This window comes from Pelophylax lessonae (genome assembly GCF_965119305.1).
Source record: "Pelophylax lessonae genome assembly, chromosome: 1".
Taxonomy (NCBI): Eukaryota; Metazoa; Chordata; class Amphibia; order Anura; family Ranidae; genus Pelophylax; species Pelophylax lessonae.
In genome coordinates this window covers 689,853,929-689,875,961 of record NC_138768.1, presented here as the reverse complement: position 1 = coordinate 689,875,961, position 22,033 = coordinate 689,853,929, and the positions used below count along the sequence as shown (strand labels likewise).

At 43.7% G+C, this 22,033-nt stretch overlaps 1 protein-coding gene across 1 annotated transcript in view; it reads right to left on the bottom strand.

Moving 5' to 3' along the window:
* Positions 1-22,033, bottom strand: part of CPE (carboxypeptidase E) — a 112,930-nt gene that overhangs the window by 20,064 nt on the left and 70,833 nt on the right. The window contains exons 3-5 of the mRNA XM_082272587.1: positions 10,688-10,855; positions 10,354-10,471; positions 867-1,049 (exon numbers count right to left, since the gene is read on the bottom strand). Coding sequence (XP_082128713.1) covers positions 867-1,049; positions 10,354-10,471; positions 10,688-10,855 — 469 coding nt within the window. The remainder of the gene's footprint in view (positions 1-866; positions 1,050-10,353; positions 10,472-10,687; positions 10,856-22,033) is intronic.

Here is a 22,033-nt window from a genome sequence, read left to right as displayed (position 1 = left end):
TTCAAATAAATGACTTTGTGTTTTTGTGTATGTAGTCTACTGTGTATTATAATGTCTTCCTGCAGCTACAAGGGGACCATCAATGGTTGCAAAAAAAGAAAGCGCATGCTTTTAGGCAGAACATGAAATGCATTTGAGCATAAATCTCATTTACATAAGCTCTTAAAGGAGTGGACACATATAAGGTAACATTTAATCTGCTTGTCTGGGTAAAGAGCTAGTTTGCATATTAATAAAGCGGAGTTCCGGGCACAAAATTCAATTTCTAATAATTACTGCATTGTATTCCTTACTCTCCGCTGAGTCAGAATTGGATATTCCCATAGTTTTTTTTTTTTCACTTACCTGTTTACAGAGGTTTGTATACTCACCTTTCAAAGGACTTCCTCCCTCCTGTGCCTCGGCTCTCCTCGTCACTTCCTGCCGCAATGCGTCCTGGGAGCTCTTCCTCGGCCCTCCCATGATGCACTTTGCAGTCACATGGGCGGCCGACCACTGTTCTCATTTCTTGACTCACAGGCCTACGCCCACTGGAATCAGGAAGAAGGGAAGACATTTCCCCACAACGGACTCGGCAATCCACAACAAAGATGGCGCCGCACATCAGAAATTATATAAAGTAAGATTTTATTCTTGCAAACTCATTATTTCACCATTCTAACCAGGATTAGCGGATGTATCGATTTGTAAGGGTGATTGTTAGGGGGAGATTGAAAAAAAAAAACGATTCTGTGCCCGGAACTCCGCTTTAACAGTTTCAGGAACAGAGATCAAACTTGCTACATTAGGAGTTTCTATGGAATGTAGGTACTCATAGGCTACCTAGCATATCAAAGTTAAATAAATGACCTGCAATGGAAGCTTACCTCCTGGAACACTGTACCAAGCAGCACCATTTGTTGTCCCATCCACAAAGCTGCTTTCATCATCGTTCCTGCGACATGGTGGCCGATTTGTGTCAGACATAGTAGGGTTAAGAGAAGAATAAGCACGGGCCAAGCTTTGAAAAGTGTTGTCATCAGGGCAAGCACTGTATTCATGAGCAGTGCCTACAGGATCAAAGAAAAAAGTATAGGACAACATTAACTGTATTGGCAAGACAGAACCTAAATTTAGTGTCGACAAAGTAGGATTAGTGGGGTAGTGCTCATAAAAGATATCATTATTCAGTGTTGGGGATGATAAAGGTGCTTTAGAAAAAGCAGCCCATCACATTACCATAATAAATTCATATACATCTTTAGTTTTAAGTGAAAGACCTGATCAAATGCAATTCAGTGACACAGTTTTTTTTTTTTTTTTTAAGCCCGTGGTGTGTGAACACACTCAGACTATCACCCGGTGCATAAAAAAGTGCACACACGCAAAGGTGAAGAACACAAAAAGTGCACAGGGTGTGCGAAATTGTCTTACCTCCGAATAAGGATGGAGGATGGACCCTGACCTTGATCCCCTGGGGCGCACGACTCCTGACAGGGACTGAGGTACTTCCAATGGTCTGCCTGGCCGGAACCAGGCAAAACCCGCTCTCCAGGGGGACTGCGGGAACAGCCCACCCCAAGTACTAGATGGGGCTACCCCAAAGGGAGACCCCATGAGAGAGGGCGAACTAAGCCAGAAGGCCATATCCGCCCCCTCCCAAGACTTTCAAGGCAGGCCCGAGGACCCACACCCTACTCATCCTGCAGGAAGAAAAGGTGAAAGTGCAGTGACACTACAACAACACAGTGGTACAGAGAATCCTAATGCAGGAGAGGCGAGTATTCAAACAAGGGGCAAAGTTTACATAAGGGGCCAATATTGTTTTGGCTACCAGAGAGGTTAGTGAGACAGGTGCCTTAGTGCAGGACAAGGCTCTCTGAGCCAAACAAGACCATTGTTAATGTGGGGCACTGCAGACAAGCCTCCTTGAACTCTAGCTTAGCTGCATAGAAAGTGTACCCCATACTCATTCACATAGGGAGGGGGTCCAGGATCTGGGGGGCCCCCTTGTTAAAGGGGGCTTCCAGATTCCGATGAGCCCCCTGCCCGCAGACCCCCACAACCACCAGCCAGGGTTGTGGGGTTGAGGCCCTTGTCCTCATCAACATGGGGGCAAGTTGCTTTGAGTTGGGGGGTGCAGAGCCCCCCCTGCCCCAATGCACCCACACCCCCCATGTTGAGGGCGTGTGGCCTGGTATGGTCCAGGGGGAGTGGGGCCGCTCGCTCGTCCCCTCCCCTTTCCTGGCCTGCCGGGCTGCATGCTTGGATAAGGGTCTGGTATGGATTTCGGGGGGGACCCCACGCCGTTTTTTTTCGGCATGGGGCTACCCTCAAATTCCATACCAGACCCGAAGGGTCTGGTTTGGAACCTGGGGGGGAACCCCACGCCGTTTTTTTCCCCATTTTGGCGTGGAGTTCCCCCTCAAGATTCTCACAGTGCAAGTCGCGCTGCAAGTCGGATCATCCTGATCCGACTTGCGGTGCGACTTCCATTCAAATCAATAGGCTCCCATAGGGAACCATTGATTTTGAATGGAAGAAAAAAAACGTATAACGTGGCTTAACGCACGTTAAGCAACGTTATGCAGCCTTTAGCAGCGTCAGACGTTTTTACAGCTTGACGCTGCAGCTCCAGAACGCACAGTTCCTGGGTTTTTTTGGAGCTGTAAAATGCCTATGCCACTTGGAGCTCCTAAAAGCTCTGTGTGCATGGGGCCATAGAATAATATGGATGGGCGTTCTGCAGCTGCAAAAAAAAAAACGTCTGACGCTGCTAACAGCAGCTCCAAAAACGTCCAGTGTGCATGAGGCCATATTATTCGCAACTGAGCAGTAAAAATAAATAATAAATATACAATATGTAAAAGAATAAAAAGACTAATACACACAATCAGATTATCGGAAGAATTATCATCCACTTTTTTTTTTTGCATGCTAGTCTCCTTATCGAAAACGAATAGGTTACAAAAGTATGACAATTCTCTTACGACATAATACAAATTCGGAAGTGATGTAATGTATTTCTATTGTATTTTTGGACAAAAAATGTATTGATTAACCACTTCCTGCCCATTATATAGCAAAATGACAGCCGCAAAGTGGTTGCCCCATCCTGACTGGGTGTCATATGACGTTCAGAAGAATAGACCGCTCTACCGCCCGCAGCGCAGAGCAACGATCGGTGGTGCGGTGTGTCACTCTGACACACTGCATCTCCGATCCCGGGAAAGAGCCTATGATGTAGGCTCTTTACCATGTTATGAGCTGTGTCCAATCACAGCTGGTCACATAGTAAATCGGAAGTGCCGTTGATCGGCTTTCTTCAGTTCGCTCCTAACAGGCGCGAGTAGAGGAGAGCCGATTGGCGGCTCTCCTGACGGGGGGGGGGGCGCTGTGCTGGTAATCAGAGCATTGATTACCAGTGCAAACCCTTGGGGGATGCCACTAGAGCCACCAGAGATTGCCCACCCATGGCCACCAGGGATACCCACCCATGGCCACCAGGGATGCCCACCCAATGCCACCAGGGATGCCTGTTAGTGCCTTCCTCATCAGTGCTGCCCATCACTGCCATCTATCAGTGCCGCCCACCAGTGCCCATCATTGCCCATCAGTGCCACCTATCAGTGCCCATCAGTGTTGCATATCAGTGCCGCCTATCAGTGCCCATCAATGCTGCATATCAGTGCTACCTATCAGTGCCACATATCAGTGCCCATCAGTGCTGCATATTAGTGCCACCTCTCAGTGCCCATCATTGCTGCATATTAGTGCCTCATCATCAGTGTCACCCCATCAGTGTCACCCCCATCAGTGCCTGTCAGTGCAGCCTCATCAGTGAGGAAAACATATTTATTTACAAAATTTTATAACATAAACAAAAAAACTTTTTTTTTTTCAAACTTTTCGGTCTTTTTTTATTTGTTTAGCAAAAAAGAAAAACCATGCAGTGATCAAATACCACCAAAAGAAAGCTCTATTTGTGGGAAAAAATGACATAAATTTGGTTTAGGTACAGTGTTGCATGACCGCGCAATTGTCATTCAAAATGCAACAGCGCTAAAAGCTGAAAATTGGCCTGGGCAGGAAGAGGGTCTTTCAACAATGTTTTTTTTTCCTGCAATGCAATTAACCACTTACCGCCCGCCCGCCGTCATATGACGGCGGGACGGTGCGGCTATTATCCTGGGCGGACGTCATATGACGTGACCCAGGAAATGCACGGCAGGCGCGCGATCGCGGGCGCGCCGCCGTGCACTGCCGGTGTCGGGGTGTCCCCGGGACACCCCCCGTCACCGGCAGGGGGGAAACAGCCACTGGGCGTGGCTGTTTCCCACGTGATCGGCTGTGTTCCAATGACACAGCCGATCACAATGGAGGCGGCCGGGAGATGACCGCGCATGCGCGATCGGGAGCGCGCAGCGCGGTCATGTCGGTGGCACTGTGTTCCGTAGGAACACAGCTGTCACCGGCAGTAGTAAACAGTCACTGATAGTGACTGTTTACTATGTGATCGGCTGTGAATCCATTCACAGCCGATCAGAAAATGTAAACAAAGAGCAGTAACTCAGTGTTACTAGCTCTTCTCTCCTCATACAGTTTCCAGTATGAGGGGAGAAGAGCTAGAAATAGTGAGTTACTGCTCTGTACACATGTAAAAGTAAAATCACACTAATAAAGGTCCCCCACACAGTCCTCAGCCCCCCCCAATGTCACCTGTCACCCAACAGTCACCTCATCAGTGCCCAGAAATTGACACCCATAACGTTCACATGTGAGCGCAGCGATCGCAGGCAGAATCACCGCGATTCTGCCCGCAATCCGGAAATCATTGCAAATTGCGGGACGCCTGTGCGTTGCCCGTTTTTTGCAATAGCACCCCAAACGCTGTGCGATGTTGCCACCATTTCCGCCTGCCGAATCGCGGTAACATCGCGCAAACAACGCATGACGCCCAAAAAAGGTACAAGAGCTTCTTTGGGGCGTCATGCGTTGTTTGCGTGATGTTACCTCAATTCGGCAGGCGGAAATCGCAGCAACATCGCACAGCGTTTGGGGTGCTATTGCAAATCACGGGCAACGCACAGGCGTCCCGCAATTTGCAATGATTTCTGGATCGCGGGCAGAATTGCAGTGATTCTGCCCATGATCGCTACGCTCACATGTGAACATAGCCTAAAGTTCACCGGTCACCAGAGACTGCCATCAGTACCGCCGTGCACCATCGCCCGTCACCTGTCACCCATCAGTGACCATCGCCCGTCACCTGTCACCCCATCAATCACCGTCACCTGTCACCCCATCAGTCATCGTCACCTGTCACCCCATCAGTCATCGTCATCTGTCACCCTATCAATCATCGTCACTTGACACCCCATCAGTGATCCTCACTTGTCACCCCATCAATCATCGTCACATGTCACCCCGTCAGTGATTGTCATCTGTCACCCCATCAATCATCGTCACTTGTCACCTCATCAATCATCGTCACCTGTCACCTCATCAGTCATCTTCACCTGTCACCCCATCAGTCATCGTCACCTGTCACCCCATCAGTCATTGTCACCTGTCACCCCATCAGTCATTGTCACCTGTCACCCCATCAGTCATCGTCACCTGTCACCCCATCAGTCATCGTCACCTGTTTGCCATATGCATGCAATCACTTACTGACCGCCTAACGACTATATGCGTCGGCCATTAAAAGCTAAATACTGGGGTTATGGCAGCAGAAAGCCCCCATAACCCCGGTATTTTTTGAAACGGCGGGCGGTTGGCTTTCAGATAAGGGTGGTCCCAGTGGCGGATTTGCCGCGGAATTACCCTTACGGTGCAGGGGAAGAGGTGCCCCTCCTGCCGCGTCCCAGACGTTTTCCCAGCTTACCGGACCAGCCGGCCGGCGGGGAAAACTATCCGGTCCCGGATCCTCAGAGACAGGAAGTCGAGTGAGGGCAAGATGGCCCTCACTCAACTCTATGGTCTTGGAGGACCGGAGCTACGTCAAAAGACGTTGCCTAGCAACCGGTTTAAAGGGCCACTTTTTTTTTTTCTTTTTTTTTTTTCCTCTTTCAACAATTTTTTTTTTTTCTTTTCTTTTTTAGTGTAGTTGTAAGGTATGAGGTCTTTTTGACCCCAGATCTCACAATAAAGAGGACCTGTCATGCCTATTTCTATTACAAGGGATGTTTACATTCCTTGTAATAGGAATAAAAATGATCAAAACATTTTTTTTTTTAAACTGTGTAAAAATAAAAAAATAATAAATAAAATAAATAGGAAAAAAAAAAAAATTAAAGCGCCCTGTCCCCGTTAGCTCGCGCGCAGAAGCAAACGCATACGCAATTCCCGCCCACATATGTAAACGATGTTCAAACCATACATGTGAGGTATCGCCGCGATCGTTAGAGTGAGAGCAATAATTTGAGCCCTAGACCTCCTCTGTAACTCTAAGCTAGTAACCTGCAGAAATTTTTAAAATGTTGCCTAATGGGATTTTTAAGTACCAATGTTTGGCGTCATTCTGTGAGCATGCGCAATTTTGAAGCATGACATGTTGGGTATCTAATTACTCGGCGTAATATTATCTTTCACATTATGGAAAAAAATTGTGCTAAATTTACTGTTTTCTTATTTTTTAGTTCAAAAAAGTGAATTTTTTTCAAAAAAATCGCATCTGGAAGACTGCTGCGCAAATATGGTGTGATAAAAAATATTGCAACGATCTCCATTTTATTCTCTTGGGTCTCTGCTAAAAAAAAAATATATAATGTTTGGGGGTTCCAAGTAATTTTCTAGCAAAAAAAATGATTTTAGCTTGTAAACACCAAGTGTCAAAAATAGGCCCAGTCTTAAAGTGGATAAATGGACAACTTTGTGTAAAGCGCTACTTGGATGTTAGGCCTATGTGTGTGGCCAGGCTGTGAAAAAGTGTTACACATGTGGTATCGCCATACTCAGGAGGAATAGCAGAATGTATTTTGGGGTGCAATTTTTGCTATGTACATGCTATGTGTTAGAAATATTGCATAAATGGACAGCTTTGTGTAAAAAAAAACGTGTTTTCATTTTCTTTCCACATTTTCCAAAAACTTGTGGAAAAAAATGACATATTCAAAAGACTCATTATGCCTCAAAAATTATACGTTGGGCTGTTTGCTTTCCAAAATGGGGTCATTTTATGGGGGTTTCCATTGTCCTGGTGCTCCAGGGCCTTCAAAAGTGCGATAGGTTGTCAGGAAATTATATGTGTAATTTGTGCTCCTAGAATGCCGGACGGGGCTACTTGAATGTTAGGCCTCTGTATGTAGCCAGGCTGTGAAAAAGTCTCACACATGTGGTATCGCCATACTCAGGAGGAGTAGTAGAATGTGTTTTGGGGTGTAGTTGCAAGTATACATGTGCTGTGTGAGAGAAATAACCTGTTAATATGGCAATTTGCAAAAAAAAAAAAAAAAAAATCTTCATTTTGCAAAGAGTTGTGGGAAAAAATGACAACTTCAAAAAACTCTCCATGCCCCTTATTAAATACCTTGGAATGTCTACTTTCCAAAAAGGGGTCATTTGGGGGGTATTTGTACTTTCCTGACTTTTTAGTGTCTCAAGAAATGAGATAGGCCTTCAGTACATCAGGTGTGAGCAAGTGTGATCAATTTTCAATGATTCGCACCATAGCTTGTGGACTCTATAACTTTCACAAAGACCAAATAATGTACACTTACTTAGGTTATTTTTACCAAAGATAAGTAGCAGTATACATTTTGGCCAAAATTTGTGAAGAAAAATGACTAATTTGCAAAATTTTATGACAGAAACAAAGAAAAATTTGTTTTTTCACGATATTTTCAGTCTTTTTTTATTTATAGCACAAAAAATAAAAAACCCAGTATTGATCAAATACCATCAAAAGAAAGCTCTATTTGTGTGAAAAAAAGGACACAATTTTTGTATGGGTACAGTGTTGCATGACTGAGTAATTCTCAGTCAAAGTGTGAGAGCGCTGAAAGCTGAAAATCGGTCTGGGCAGGAAGGGGGTGAAAGTGCACTGTAGGCAAGTGGTTAAACATAACAAAACTAAACAAAATGCACTTGTTTTTTTGTCCAGAGCTAGTTTAAAAATGAACTGTATTACTGCAGATAAAAAGTGCACATTTTATTCTGTAATTTGTCCTGTAAATCACACTAAACTTATGATTCTGGTACAAAGCAATACAAAGTTATTTACAAATGAAGAAAAGTGTGTTTTTGTTTCAATTTTGTGCTTTTTTAAAATGTGAAACATGTAAATATATGTTAAATGTGTAAAAATATTAGCGAACCAAACAAACAAAAGTGAAAAAGTTTAAATATAAACTAAAAAAAAAAATCAGCAGGAAAAAAAAAGATGTGAATGGATAAGGAGAATAAGGAGTTAATTTGGGATGATTAGAGTAAACTATGGTTTAATAAGGGTTTAAACAGAGGAACATTTTAATGAAAAAACAACAACTTTTTTTTACTTGTCAGCTTGCCTTAACTGACATCATCTACAGTTTATCACTTTTAGGCCCCTTTTACACAGGTAGACCGTTCAGATCCGCCTGTCCGTTTTTCAGGCGGATCTGAACGGATGCCCCATGCATCTCTGTGGGGCATCGGATGCTGATCCGATCAGTCAAATCTGGATGGAAACCCTATTTTCCATCCATCCAGTGGATCGGATTGGATGGGATCGGATGAGAACTGACAGGCGGTGCGTTCCCATCCGAGTCCCCCATAGAGAACAGCGGGGACCTGACAGCTCTGTCTCCACACACAAACAAACATTGTTAGACTGTTTTTTGGGGGGTTTTGACAGCTGCAGATCTTCTCTATGGCTTTGATTAATCCGAGCCGAATTGCTGTGCACTGGGAGGAGGGAGCAGGGCAGAAAGACTGGATGTGCTACGCACACCCTGTGCAGAATGATGACTTTTTTTTTTTGCATGCATGCATTCAACCACTTAGAAAGTAAGACTATTTAATGACATTTACTGAGAGGCAGGCAAGGTACATTTCTACCAGAAAAGCAAACTACCTGCAAAGGTCAAGACGTGGCTGCTTCTTTACTAAAATTATCCTAAATATGTATCTTTATTTAAAATTACCTAATGCAAAAATACATTTACCATTTATGTAAAGAAAATTAAACCCTATTTAGCAGCAAAAATAAAGATGACAGGAGTAGCAAAAAATACAAAGCCCATAGTGCTTTGGTTTCCATATTTAACCTTCATTTAGAAAACGCTTTGTTTTTCTTACCCTTTGAGAGGATGAAAGGTTTAAAGCTCAAACCCTGGGAAATCTGAAAAATCTCGCTTGCAGTGGGGCTGTTCCCACACTGCAAGGACTAACTGCTTGTTAATTCCAGGGAAGAGAAAAAGTATTTCTACTTACCCAATCCTCTGCGGTGGTCTTTCCTTTGGTGTCCTCATGTCCATAGCAAGACTAAGGACCAGGGGTGTAAATACAGTGGTTGCAGGGATCACAATTGCGACCCAGCCCCATGTTTCAGGGGCCTGGACAGAAGGAGTGACAGGGGCGGCAAATAGAGGAACCACTTCATACCATTTTCTCCTGCAGCTGCTGAAAGCCTGCTTCTCCTTCTCTCCCTCCCACAGGCATTCAGCGGCTGCAGGAGATAAATGGAGAAGATCGGTTTATCTATATTCTGGCCTGGACAGGGCCGGTGCTCCTGCTAGGCAAACTAGGCAGCCACCTAGGGTGCACTGCCGCCTAGGGGCGCACTGTTGCCTAGGGAGGGTGCACCCGGCTTCCCAAGCCCCTTCAGCTTTGCCAGTGTGCACGGATTGATCATGTTGTTTGCCGGCACCACGAGACTGCCGGCATACTGCTGTTGAGTGTCCTGTCACTGTGCAAGTGTGCAGTGCAGGCGAACCTCATGGTCACCTGTGCTGACTGTGAGTGAGCACGACCCAGATTAGTTGATGTTCACAGCCAATCCGGATCGCGAATAGGATTAGGATGCAGCCTGGCTGCCAGCAGTGTGCCAGGCCAGGTGCCACTGCTTACAACCAATGAGGTCCTGGACTGCTCTAGCATAAAGTAGCTTAAACTACTTTTCCATGGCTCCCTCGATCTAGAGCAGTTAACCCATACAGTATGGCCATTCCTCTGTCTTCAGTCTCCAAAATCACAAAATCAATCTAAAAATGATTGGGGAGCACAAGATCTCTTATTGTCACAACACAAGTCTGGGGTAACAGGGATCCCAACACATATGTCGTGGAATCCTGGTTTACATTTTATGATAGCCTATAGGAATTTAGGCAGACCCGCACCAAATCCCTCAGGGTTCTTGCCTATGCTACTTGCATTTGTGTTTAGAAGACTTACCACTGCGGGTCTTGTCATAAGGATAATTAGCAACAAGATCGCCTCCATGCAGATTAGCAGAAAGAACAAATGGAATATCCATGATCCAGTGAATTACAGCTTTGGTTTCAGGGGCAAGCTGGAAAAGACAATTGCATAGTATGTATATTGTTTAAACCATATTCCACAAACGTTCAAATCTTATTCACCATGCATTTATTAAACTAGCCATTGAAAGGTCTGTAATGTGTGCAAACTGCAGGCTCCTTCATTATCCAGTCTGCTGCAGTCAGATGATGAGTGATCAACATAGCTTATTGCACTCTGATTTTAATAGACTCAGACAGATTGATACCTTGGTGCTTTGGTCGACTGACTTCTTCAGGTTCTGCAATAAGTGATTGTTGTCTCCTCCTGCTCTTTCATTAATGTACACGATACGATCCAAATCAGGGAAATTTCTATTCAGATCTATACCTTGGGCATTGCTGCGACCCACAAACCAGTCCTTAATATCGCCAGGCTTATAAAAGGATTAAAAAAAAAAAGACATTAAGTTAAAATATACAGAAACTATTTCAAACATAAAATACTCATTATCATTATCCCACAGTTTTTATTATCCCACAGTTTTACGACCCCTTCTGTGACTATCCCCCCCACCTTCCCCCCTGTCTTCAGCTCTCCCTCTGTCTTATCTCACTAACTATGCTAGTTTTATTACCATTGCCAGTTAAATTTGTTTATGTTGGTTTGGTTTTCTCTTTTTATTTCCTTTGGCTTAGAGATTTTGTGTTTTTTTTAACCATTCTGCTAAACATTTTGTGAATCAGTACTGCTTGGATCTTGAAGAAGGGGACATACCCCGAAAGCTTGTCCTAAAAAATTGTATGTTAGTGCAAATAAAAAAAGTATCACGGACAGTACTCAATTGTCTCTGTCGCAAGTGCACTAATACGGCTACAATGACCTCAAACATAAAAAGACACACATTAAAGCCCCGTACACACGCAACGATTATCGGCGGACCGATCGTCCGTCTTTTGTCAAGATTGGTGTTTTGTTGGTTGGAATGTGCCTGGACTGCACACGAATTTTCTCGCCCAACAAAAATCTGCTTCTGAAGTGAGGTCATGTGTTGGTTTGCTTTGTTTGTGTTCTTTCTTCTCTGAGCATGCCCAGTCTTGCTCATCAGATTTTTCCCTGTCGAAATCTGTACTGACTGAACGAAAATCGGCCGTGTTTTGACGGCAGACAAAAATTTTATAGCCTGCAAACCAGATTTTTTTCGGCCGAGAAGTCGGAGTCGGTTGTCGGAAGCATCATACTAACAAGCCGAAAATCGGCAGATCGGACGTTGGCCGAAAATTCCCGGCCAATTTTCGACGTGTGTGTACGGGGCTTTAGGCTTCAACTTCTTGCCTTCTCTTGTCTGTCTCAAGTTACAATACTTCTAATGAATATAATTAACAGGAAAAACAATATAAATTCGATTTTACATATTCAATTACATACTTTTCCCAACGAATTTCATTTAGGAAACACTGGAAAAATATTTCTGTATAATGAACATTTCACATTTTTTTGTTTCTTAGGCAGGCCTTCAAAATGACCACTAGAGGGAGCAAGAGCACACTAATTCTACATAACCCAAGCAATAACTACACTGGAGAATCTGTACCCAGAGAAGTATAGAAGTTTGCAATGTCTGCATCCTTCTGAAAATGCTTTTGTAACTGCCTAACTTTGCCTGACTTCAATACTTTGGAGGCTCAATCCTGGAACAAGCATTAAATCAAAGTCTGAGAAAAGCTGGGATTCCTTATAGTATACTTATTTCAGGTCAAAGATTAAGATAATATGAAATCAAAGCACATGCATGAAAGCCAGGCATCTAGAATCTTTAAAAGAAGAGTTTGCAATGGCAATCTACATGTATCTGTCCTGGATAATGTAATATAATCAGTGATCGTCCCAGTTGATGTATGTATAAATTAATAAAATACCTACTTTCACAATGATTATTTTATTCTTTTTAAGTTGAATTTCCTTCAAGTGAATAGCAGACTGATAATTGCTAAGAGACGTTTCTAAATACTGCTGGCCCCCACTGATAGAACGGCCTTCAGCACATAACTGATTTGATGTGGAAGGACACAGTAGTGACATTGAAGCCAGTGCTGGATACCCATGGCACCTATTGCTCTGCAAGAGAGCAAAGAATGAAGTCACCACCCACTGAAGAATTAAGGATTTTTCTAGCAACAGAATCATTTAACTGCAACCCCATCACAAGCATAGGTAAACCACAGATAGCAAATAACTCTTTCCTGGCCTTATACCTTTTGATATGAAAAGGTTGCAGGTAGGTGAGAAGGTATTACTCCCAGGTTACCAGTATAAAGAACCTATGAGGTTGGTGCAGGTCCTTTGCTGCACTGAAATCTGACTGGTGTCTCTACAGCAAAGGCTCATTTCCTAGCCAGAAAGATGTGTCATCTCAGGCGGAATAGATAAATGTTTGGTTTCCGAGACTATATATAACAAGCCCTGTACGGACCTCATCCTTCCTATTCCAATTCATCTGAACCTGGGTTCCTCCTAAGGAGGGGGGCCATTGTCTAAGACCATGTTATAGGAGTTAATAGAAATTACAGTACTTATTTGCTTTTAAATATATGTATTTTTGAACAAGTTATTCATATTAAAATTAGGGGTAGTGTGTGAATTTTGTAATAAACTTTTTTGAAACATAATAAAAAGAAAATCAAGCCCTCTAACCCAGTGGTCCTCAAGCCTGGCACTCGGGGCCCACTAACAGGCCAGGTTTGCAAGATAACTGAAATACAACCCAGGTGATATCATTTGCTGCTCAGTGATTGCAGTACTCTAGTCTGCATCTCCCCAAGGTAATACTTAAAATCTGGCCTGTTAGTGGGCCCTGAGGACCGGAGTTGAGGACCACTGCTCTAACCCATGCACTTCTGTAGTAACTGTCCACTAATGATGTTCTGTTACTAACTGGTAAGATGGAGCATAGTCTTTTGCTGCCAGTGGAGGCAGAGCAGAATTAAATAACCACAATGCAACAGCCCAGGAGTCAATCACTTCAGCTGCTAGGATTAAAAAATATCTAAAATCAAAAACTTTTTTCCCCCATTTTAGATAAAGGAGAGAATGGTTAGAGCTGATCTCATGTCTTTTTCTGCCATCTGTTTCCCATTGAGGAGATTTCCCTTGCGTCTCTTGTAAACACAACAAGCAAGAGGGTATTTCTTCGAAATGAGAGAAAATCCCCTCTTAGACAGTTGTCACTGGAACAAGTGTCCCAATAGGAAATTATTCCTTTAGTATTGTTCTGGGATTAACTCAAAATGTAGGATTTCCCACCACTTTTTGGTTTGGCGACAATGGTCATCAGGTTAAACTTAGAGGGTTAATCTCCCTAGAGGGAATACAATAATAAAAACCTGGTATTGCACCAATCTACCTTACACGTGTACCTTAAAATGGCCGTAATGGCTGAAGTTTTTTTTACCATTGGCTCCCTCTGCTGTCAATTACAGCCAGTGAGGAGGGGGGGGGGGGGGTTCAGGCTGGGCCGCGCTCCCTCTGTCCTATGGGCACATTGTCGGCTCAGGAGCAAGCGACCACAAGTGTCCCCATAGCAAGTGGCTTGCTATAGGGGCACTCGGCAAGGAAGAGGTGTCCAGAGCACAAGCGGGGGACCCGAGAAAAGGAAGATCTGAGTATTACATGTTTGTTTTTTGCTTTTTTCCATTACAAGTGCTTTAATGCCAAAACAAACCAGGGTGCATGGTGTGGTGGTACAGCAATAAATTCCATTAAGTGAAGAATGGCCTGCACACCAAAATATGCTCGTGCAAATGTTTTACCTTCACAAGTAATTATGGACAACATGTTACCGATGATTCAGGGATATGAAGGCTCCCTTGTTAAAGGGGAAAAACATGCACTAAGTGTAATGTATATACAGTCAGGTCCATAAATATTGGGACATCGACACAATTCTAATCTTTTTCTGATGTGACTGCTGACAAAAGCAGCAGGATAAATTCGGAAGTGTTTCGGGCAATATTATCTGCTCATATTCAGCCAAATGCTTCAGAACTCATTGGATGGCGCATCACAGTGCAGATGGACAATGACCCGAAGCATACTGCAAAAGCAACCAAAGAGTTTAAGGGAAAGAAATGGAATGTTATGCAATGGCCAAGTCAATCACCTGACCTGAATCCGATTGAGCATGCATTTCACTTGCTGAAGACAAAACTGAAAGGAAAATGCCCCAAGAACAAGCAGGAACTGAAGACAGTTGCAGTAGAGGCCTGGCAGAGCATCACCAGGGATGAAACCCAGCGTCTGGTTATGTCTATGTGTTCCAGACTTCAGGCTGTAATTGACTGCAAAGGATTTGCAACCAAGTATTAAAAAGTGAAAGTTTGATTTATGAGTGTTAATCTGTCCCATTACTTTTGGTCCCTTAAAAAGTGGGAGGCACATATACAAACTGTTGTAATTCCTACACCTTTCACCTGATTTGGATGTAAATACCCTCAAATTAAAGCTGAAAGTCAGCAGTTAAAGCACATCTTGTCTGTTTCATTTCAAATCCATTGTGGTGGTGTATAGAGCCAAAAAGATTAGAATTGTGTCAATGTCCCAATATTTATGGACCTGACTGCAATCCTGCATATATATATATATATTTATGTAGCAGAATTCCCAGCCATTTTGCTGGATATGGGTCCCCCTGGGTCACCAGGTGCAACAAAAGTACCTTTGTGCATGATCCTCCAAGTGTGAGCACTGAGACAATGACCAGTCCAGTATCTTTGGGTTTTTTGTATTTATTGAGAACTTGGATGGGAGAAGGGAATGAGTGGGATACTCCTTTGGCTCAATTATGCACAACTTACTGGGGACAACTGAAAAATGCTGATTATCGCAGACTTGACGCTGGCTAAATGCCTATCAACTCCGGTTGATGCTGGTTAACACTGGCTTGCTGCCTGTTAACTCCAAACTGACTTTGGACTGCTTTCTTGCATAATGAAGTCCTCTTTGAGCTCCCTTAAGCACTCCTTGCTGAGGTAGCTACTTGTATGACTGCTGCACTGCTTAACACTTCAGGGCCCACACCGGCGCCCCCTTTTACTCACTTATCTTCAGGGTTTAGACACTGGCACCCACTTTCTAAACCTTCTCTACTGGTTAGCTGGCTCCCGGATCCCGCTGACCTTCTGGAGTGGTCCCCTCTCCTAGGCAGACCCCTGGGCAGTTTCGAGTACTCGCGACACTGTTTTTCCTCAAAACTTTTGCCCAGCAGCTCCACTCGGTCCACAGCACTCTGGATCCCTCTCTGCAGCTCAGCTCAACCTTCGTTGGCTGACTCCCCAGGACACCTTCACTACCGATGACAGGAGGAGAGACAGCCATTACCCTCCTCCTGGGACTCTGCTTCCCACCAAAGACGCACTGTCACATGCTTCCCTCAGACTTATAACTCATCCCAGGGTGCATTGCGGCAAACTCTGCCCACTGAGATAGCCATAAGCCCTGGTGAGCTATTGGCTAGGTTTCCTCCACTGTCCAATAAGAGCCCTCATTGGAAAAAATGTGTGTGTGTGTGTGTGTATATATATATATATATATACTATATTACCAGAAGTATTGGGACACCTCCCTTTACATGCACGTGAACTTTAGAGGCATCCCAGTCTTAGTCCGTAGGATTTACTATTAAGTTGGCCCAGCCTTTGCAGCTTTAACTCTTCTGGGAAGGTTTAGGAGTGTGTCTATGGGAATTTTTGACCATTCTTCCAGAAGCGCATTTGTGAGGTTAGCCAATGATGTTAGACAAGAAGGCCTGGCTAGCAGTCTCCGCTCTAACTCATCCCAAAGGTCTTCTATTAGGTTGAGATGCAGGCTAGTCAAGTTCCTCCACCCCAAACTCACTCATCCATGTCTTTATGGACCTTGCTTTGTGCACTGGTCCAAATCATTTAATGGAGGGGGGGGGTTATGGTGTGGGGTTGTTTTTCAGGGGTTGGGCTTGGCCCCTTAGTTCCAGTGAAGGGAACTCTTAAGCCGTCAGCATACCTAGACATTTTGGACAATTTCATGCTCCCAACTTTGTGGGAACAGTTTGGGGATGGCCCCTTCCTTTTTCAACATGACTGTGCACCAGTGCACAAAGCAAGGTCTATAAAGACATGGATGAGCGAGTTTGGGGTGGAGGAATTTTGACTGGCCTCAACCTAGAACACCTTTGGGATGAATTCGAGCGGAAGACTTCGAACCAAGCCTTCTCGTCCACATCAGTGCCTGACATTACAAATGCGCTTCTGGAAGACACACTCTTAAACCTTGTGGAAGCCTTCCAGAAGAGTTGAAGCTGTTACAGCTACAAAGGGTGGGCCAACTCAATATTGAACCCTACAAATTAGAACTGGGATTCCATTAAAGTTCATGTGTGAGTAAAGGCAGGCACCCCAATACTTTTGGTAATATAGTGTATATATATATATACATATACAGTGCTTAGAGAAAGTATTCACACCCCTTGACATTTTCCAAATTTTGTCATGTTAAAACCAAAAACGTAAATGTACTTTCTTGGGATTTTATGTGATAGACCAACACAAATTGGTACATAATAGTGAAGTGAAAGGAAAATGATAAATAGTTTTCAAAATTTTTTACAAAAGAAATATCTAACAAAGGGCGGTGTGCATTTGTATTTAGCCCCCTTTACTCTAATACCCCTAACTAAAATCCAGTGGAACCAATTGCCTTCAGAAGTCACCTAGGTAGTCCACCTGTGTGTAACCTAATCTTAGTATAAATACAGCTTTTCTGTGAGGCCCTTAGAGGTTTGTTAGAGAACCTTAGTGAACAAACAGCATCATGAAGGCTAAGGAACACACCACAGGTCAGGGATATAGTTGTGGAGAAGTTTAAAGCAGGGTTGGGCTATAATAAAATATCCCAAGCTTTGAATATCTCACGAAGCACTGTTTAATCCATCATCCAAAAATGGAAAGAGTATGGCACAACTGAAAACCTACCAAGACATGGCCGTCCACCTAAACTGACAGGCCAGGCCAGGAAAGCATTAATCAGAGAAGCAGCCAAGAGGTCCATGGTAACTCTGGAGGAGCTGCAGAGATCCACAGCTCAGGTGGGAGAATCTGTCCACAGGACAACTATTAATCATGCACTCCACAAATCTGGCCTTTATGGAGGATTGGCAAGAAGAAAAGAAAGCCATAAGAATCAGAAGAATGATAAGACATTTGTCATCTTCCTTTCACTTCACAATTATGTACCAATTTGTAGTTTGCGAGAAGCCATGTGGAGGACACAGCAAACATGTGGAAGAAGGTGCTCTGCTCAGATGAGATCAAAATTGAACTTTTTGGCCTAAAAGCAAAGCGCTATTTGTGGCAGAAAACTAACACTGCACATCACCCTGAACACACCATCTCCATAGTGAAACATTGTGGTAGCAGCATCATGTTGTGAGGATGCTTTTCTTCAGCAGGCACAGGGAAGCTGGTCAGAGTTGATGGAAAGATGGATGGAGCCAAATACAGGGCAATCTTAGAAGAAAACCTGTTAGAGTCTGCAAAAGACTTGAGACTGGGGTGAAAGTTCACCTTCCAGCAGGACAGTGACCCTAAACATACAGCCAGAGCTACAATAGAATGGTTTAGATCAAAACATATTCATGTGTTAGGTATCAAGGTGAGAGGCCAATCTTACTGGTGGAGGGAGTTCACACACTGGTGGTTCCTGCTTGATTCACAAGGGATTGAGGCTGTCCTGTCATCACCTGGATATACTAATCATTACTTTGGAGCACTTTATATGAACATTTATGTTTCATCAGAGCACATATGATGGACACTATATTTTGTTGATAACACTTGTTGATTCATTAATCACTTATTATTTTTGTGCACTTCTGGCGCAGCACGTTTTTTGATTTTTATGTTTTTGTTGTGAGGTGTGGACACAATTTGTGTATGCAGCCGGATTTATATATTGATTTATTCTAGCACATTTATACACATTTGAATTTCACTTAGTCTTGCGCTGATAGTTTTTTCACTATATTCATGTGTTAGAATGGCCCAGTCAAAGTCCAGACCTAAATCCAATTGAGAATCTGTGGTAAGACTTGAAAATTGCTGTTCACAGACGCTCTCCATCCAATCTGACAGAGCTTGAGCTATTTTGCAAAGAAGAATGGGCAAAAAAGTCACTCTCTAGATGTGCAAAGCTGGTAGAGACATACCCAAAAAAACTTGCAGCTGTAATTGCAGCGAAAGGTGGTTCTACAATGTATTGACTCAGCGGGGCTTAATACAAATGCACATTTTTCACATATTTGTAAAAAAAATTGAAAACCATTTGTCACTTTCCTTCCACTTCACAATTTTGTGTTGGTCTATCAAACAAAATCCCAATAAAATACATTTACATTTTTGGTTGTAACATGACAGAATGTGGAATATTTTAAGGGTTATGAATACTTTTTTAAGGCACTGTATAGAGAGAGATACCGAAAGAGAGACAGAGAGACAGAGAGACAGAGAAAGTTGTGCCCATTCATCACTTTATGAATCAACAAGAGGTTTTTACACTCAAAAAAACAAAAAGAAAAACACACAAAACACACAGATATTAGTCTGTCTCTGATCTACATACATCAGATAGATCAGTGAACAGGGAAAAATAGAAATATGACATATCCGTAAAATCCTTTTCCTGACGTACATTACAGGACACAGGATCCTAGTCTTGGATGATTGGTTTATGCAGCTACCTTCAGGTGAATGGACACTGGCAAACAAAGCTGTAAGGACAACCCTAGCACAACACTCCCACTTTCTGCATGCCTCAGTTTAGTAGAAAGCAACAAGGAGTGAACCATAATACCAGAGAGAAGAGACCTCTGTACTGTAACATACTCCGTGAAAAAGATTTTTTTTTTTTTCTTTTCAAACGGTTTTTATTAAAGCAGAAGAAATGTAGTGCAAAACAATACCAATAGGTAATAGTGGTGCATAACAGAAGAGTACACGTCAAAATGACATCATTAACAGCAAGCAGTAACATAACAAACAGGTTTAGGAATAGGAAAGGGGCAAGCTGGGCGCCCCGGCATACAAGTACAAAGGATAAACACATTGCATAAGGGCGGCTGGGGGTAGGGCAAAAAGGGAGGCTGTAGTACAGCAAAAGTTGGTGGTCCAGCCACAACAGGGAAACAAGGTAGGTAGCGGCCAAATTCGAGGCAATATGGGAGGGGGGGGAAAGAAGAGAGAAAGAGGGGCAAGGAGGATAGGGGGGGGGAGGGCAAAACAGTGGAGGGGGGATGTGCGGGGGAGGAAGGGTGCCCGGAGGGAGTCCCGAGCCACTTATGAGGTTCAGATTGACAATACCAGTAGGGTATCGTGACCATAGGTCAACCGTGAAAAAGATTTTATCAGAAAGTCTTAAATGATTGGGATGACCAAAAACAATGCAAATGAAGGGTGGGCAAGACAGCAACAAATGCTAAAAAGGCCTAAAAAACAAATGGGCAAACAGATGGTATATAACCTCAGAAAGCAGCCTGAAGCACCTTATTGACATTAGAAGTAGCGTGAATATCCCCATCTGGCAAAACTTAGCAAACATGTGAACAGAAGACCAGGTGGCAGCTTTGCAAATCTGGGAAACAGAAGCCTGATTCTGAAAAGTCATGAAGCACTGACAGATCTGTAACGTGTGGCCTAATGGAAAAGGGAGAAACCTAATCCATTAGACTGTAGGCTCCGGTGATGATTTGTCTAATCCAGCAGGCAATAATGAAATGAGAGGAAAGTTGTACCCTACCATTAGCATTGACAAAAAGAGTAAATCTGATTATCCAAAACAAGCCGTATCAGATAAAGTGAGAGACAGTGGAGACAAACTCCTGCCCTGGTAAAGGTGGAAAGAGTAAACCATCTTGAGAAGAAAATAGGTCTTAGGCAGCAACTTGATAGTGTAACAAGGGTTACTAACAGAATAAGCCGGCTAACTAATGCCTCGTTTCCACTGGGCGGAACGGTTCGGGTCGGTACAGTTTGGAAGGGTTAGAATGGTCCGGTCTATTCAGGTGAGCGTTTCCACTGCAAGTCGGGCCACCAGGGACCAAGCAGGGTTTACACCAAATGAGGTGTTTGTTTTGCTCTTTCATTTGACGTGAGCATTGATGGTTTCCTGTCCGCCAATCAGTGGACTCTATCGTGTGACGCCAGTAGCTCCGCCCTAACCGTACCGTACCATTTCCTATGGCCCTACATCTGAAGCAGGACCAGAAATGGTGTGGTTTGGTTCGGTTGTATGGGCCACTTTCATAATGGAAACACTCAAATTAGCGTACCGTACTGAACCGACCCAAACCGATCCGCTCAGTGGAAGCGAGGCATAAGACACATCTTGCAGAGGTGACAGTCACCAGAAAGGCAACCTTGTGAGTGAAGGAAGACAGGAGAATATCCCTGATAGGCTCAAAGGGAGATTCCTGAAGAACCAATAAAACCAACTTGAGATCCCACTGAGTGAGTACAGGGCAATGACGTGAGTGACACCCTGCATAAAGACTTTTACCAATGAATGAGAGTTAAGTGGTCTTTGGAAAATAATGTCAAGGGCTGAAATTTGACCATTGGACGGTACTTAAGACCAAGCACTCATTTAGACTGGATTGGAGGAAAGAAAAGATATGTCCCACAGAGTACTTTTTAGGATGGAGATTTCTAGCCTCGTACTATGCAAAGTAGTCCTTCCACGTGCGATGATAGATTCCTGTCCCTCAGGTCTTGGTTTTCATCAGCCATGCCCTTAAAGTGATATTAAATTGTATTTGTTTTTACTTTAAAGTTATACTGATCTGCTTTGCAGTGGAATTGCAGTGCCTTACCTCTTTTCTCTGGAGTCCCCCGCTGGTGATGTCCGCTCCTTCTTCTGAGTGCCCACAGCGTGTCTTTGCTATGCCCCTAGCTCCCTCTGTAAGGGATTTGACTGCCAGTAGCAGAAGCCTATGGCTCCTACTGCTCTCAATGGCTCCTATGAAAGCAGAAAGACTGAGCAGTCAGGACAGTGCCTGATTGTGAGATTAGCCAGGTAAGGTTTTAGGGATGGGGGAAAGGGTCCAAAACAAGTAGTGGGACATTTTTTAACATAATGCAGGGAATACATTAAGGTTAAAAAATGTTCTGACTTGGAACCACTTTAAAACCAGTGGCCGAGAAGCAGGATGATGGACCAGCCCCAGAGACAGAAAATCTAGACAGTTTGGTAGGGTCCAAGGAGAGTTTGCCAGGAGCTCATTATGCCTTTGTCTTTACAGGTTTTTTTTTCTCCCTTTTTTTTTAGGGTTTACTTCCTCTTTAAGGTCAGCAGAACACTCTTCATCTGCAGAGCAGACAAAGAAGAAGTTTTGGGTGGGGAGGGGGTGGTGTGGCATAGATCAAGTTGAACTGATCACATGGCGTCAGCAGGGCATCCACTGTGAAGGCCTGGGGGTGCCTGATCCTGGGGACAAATCTGTCCAGCTTCTTGTTGAACATTAATGTGAAATGGTTCCCTTTTAACCTGATGCTAATGACTGAGAATGTCTTCCTGCCAATTTTTGTTAGAG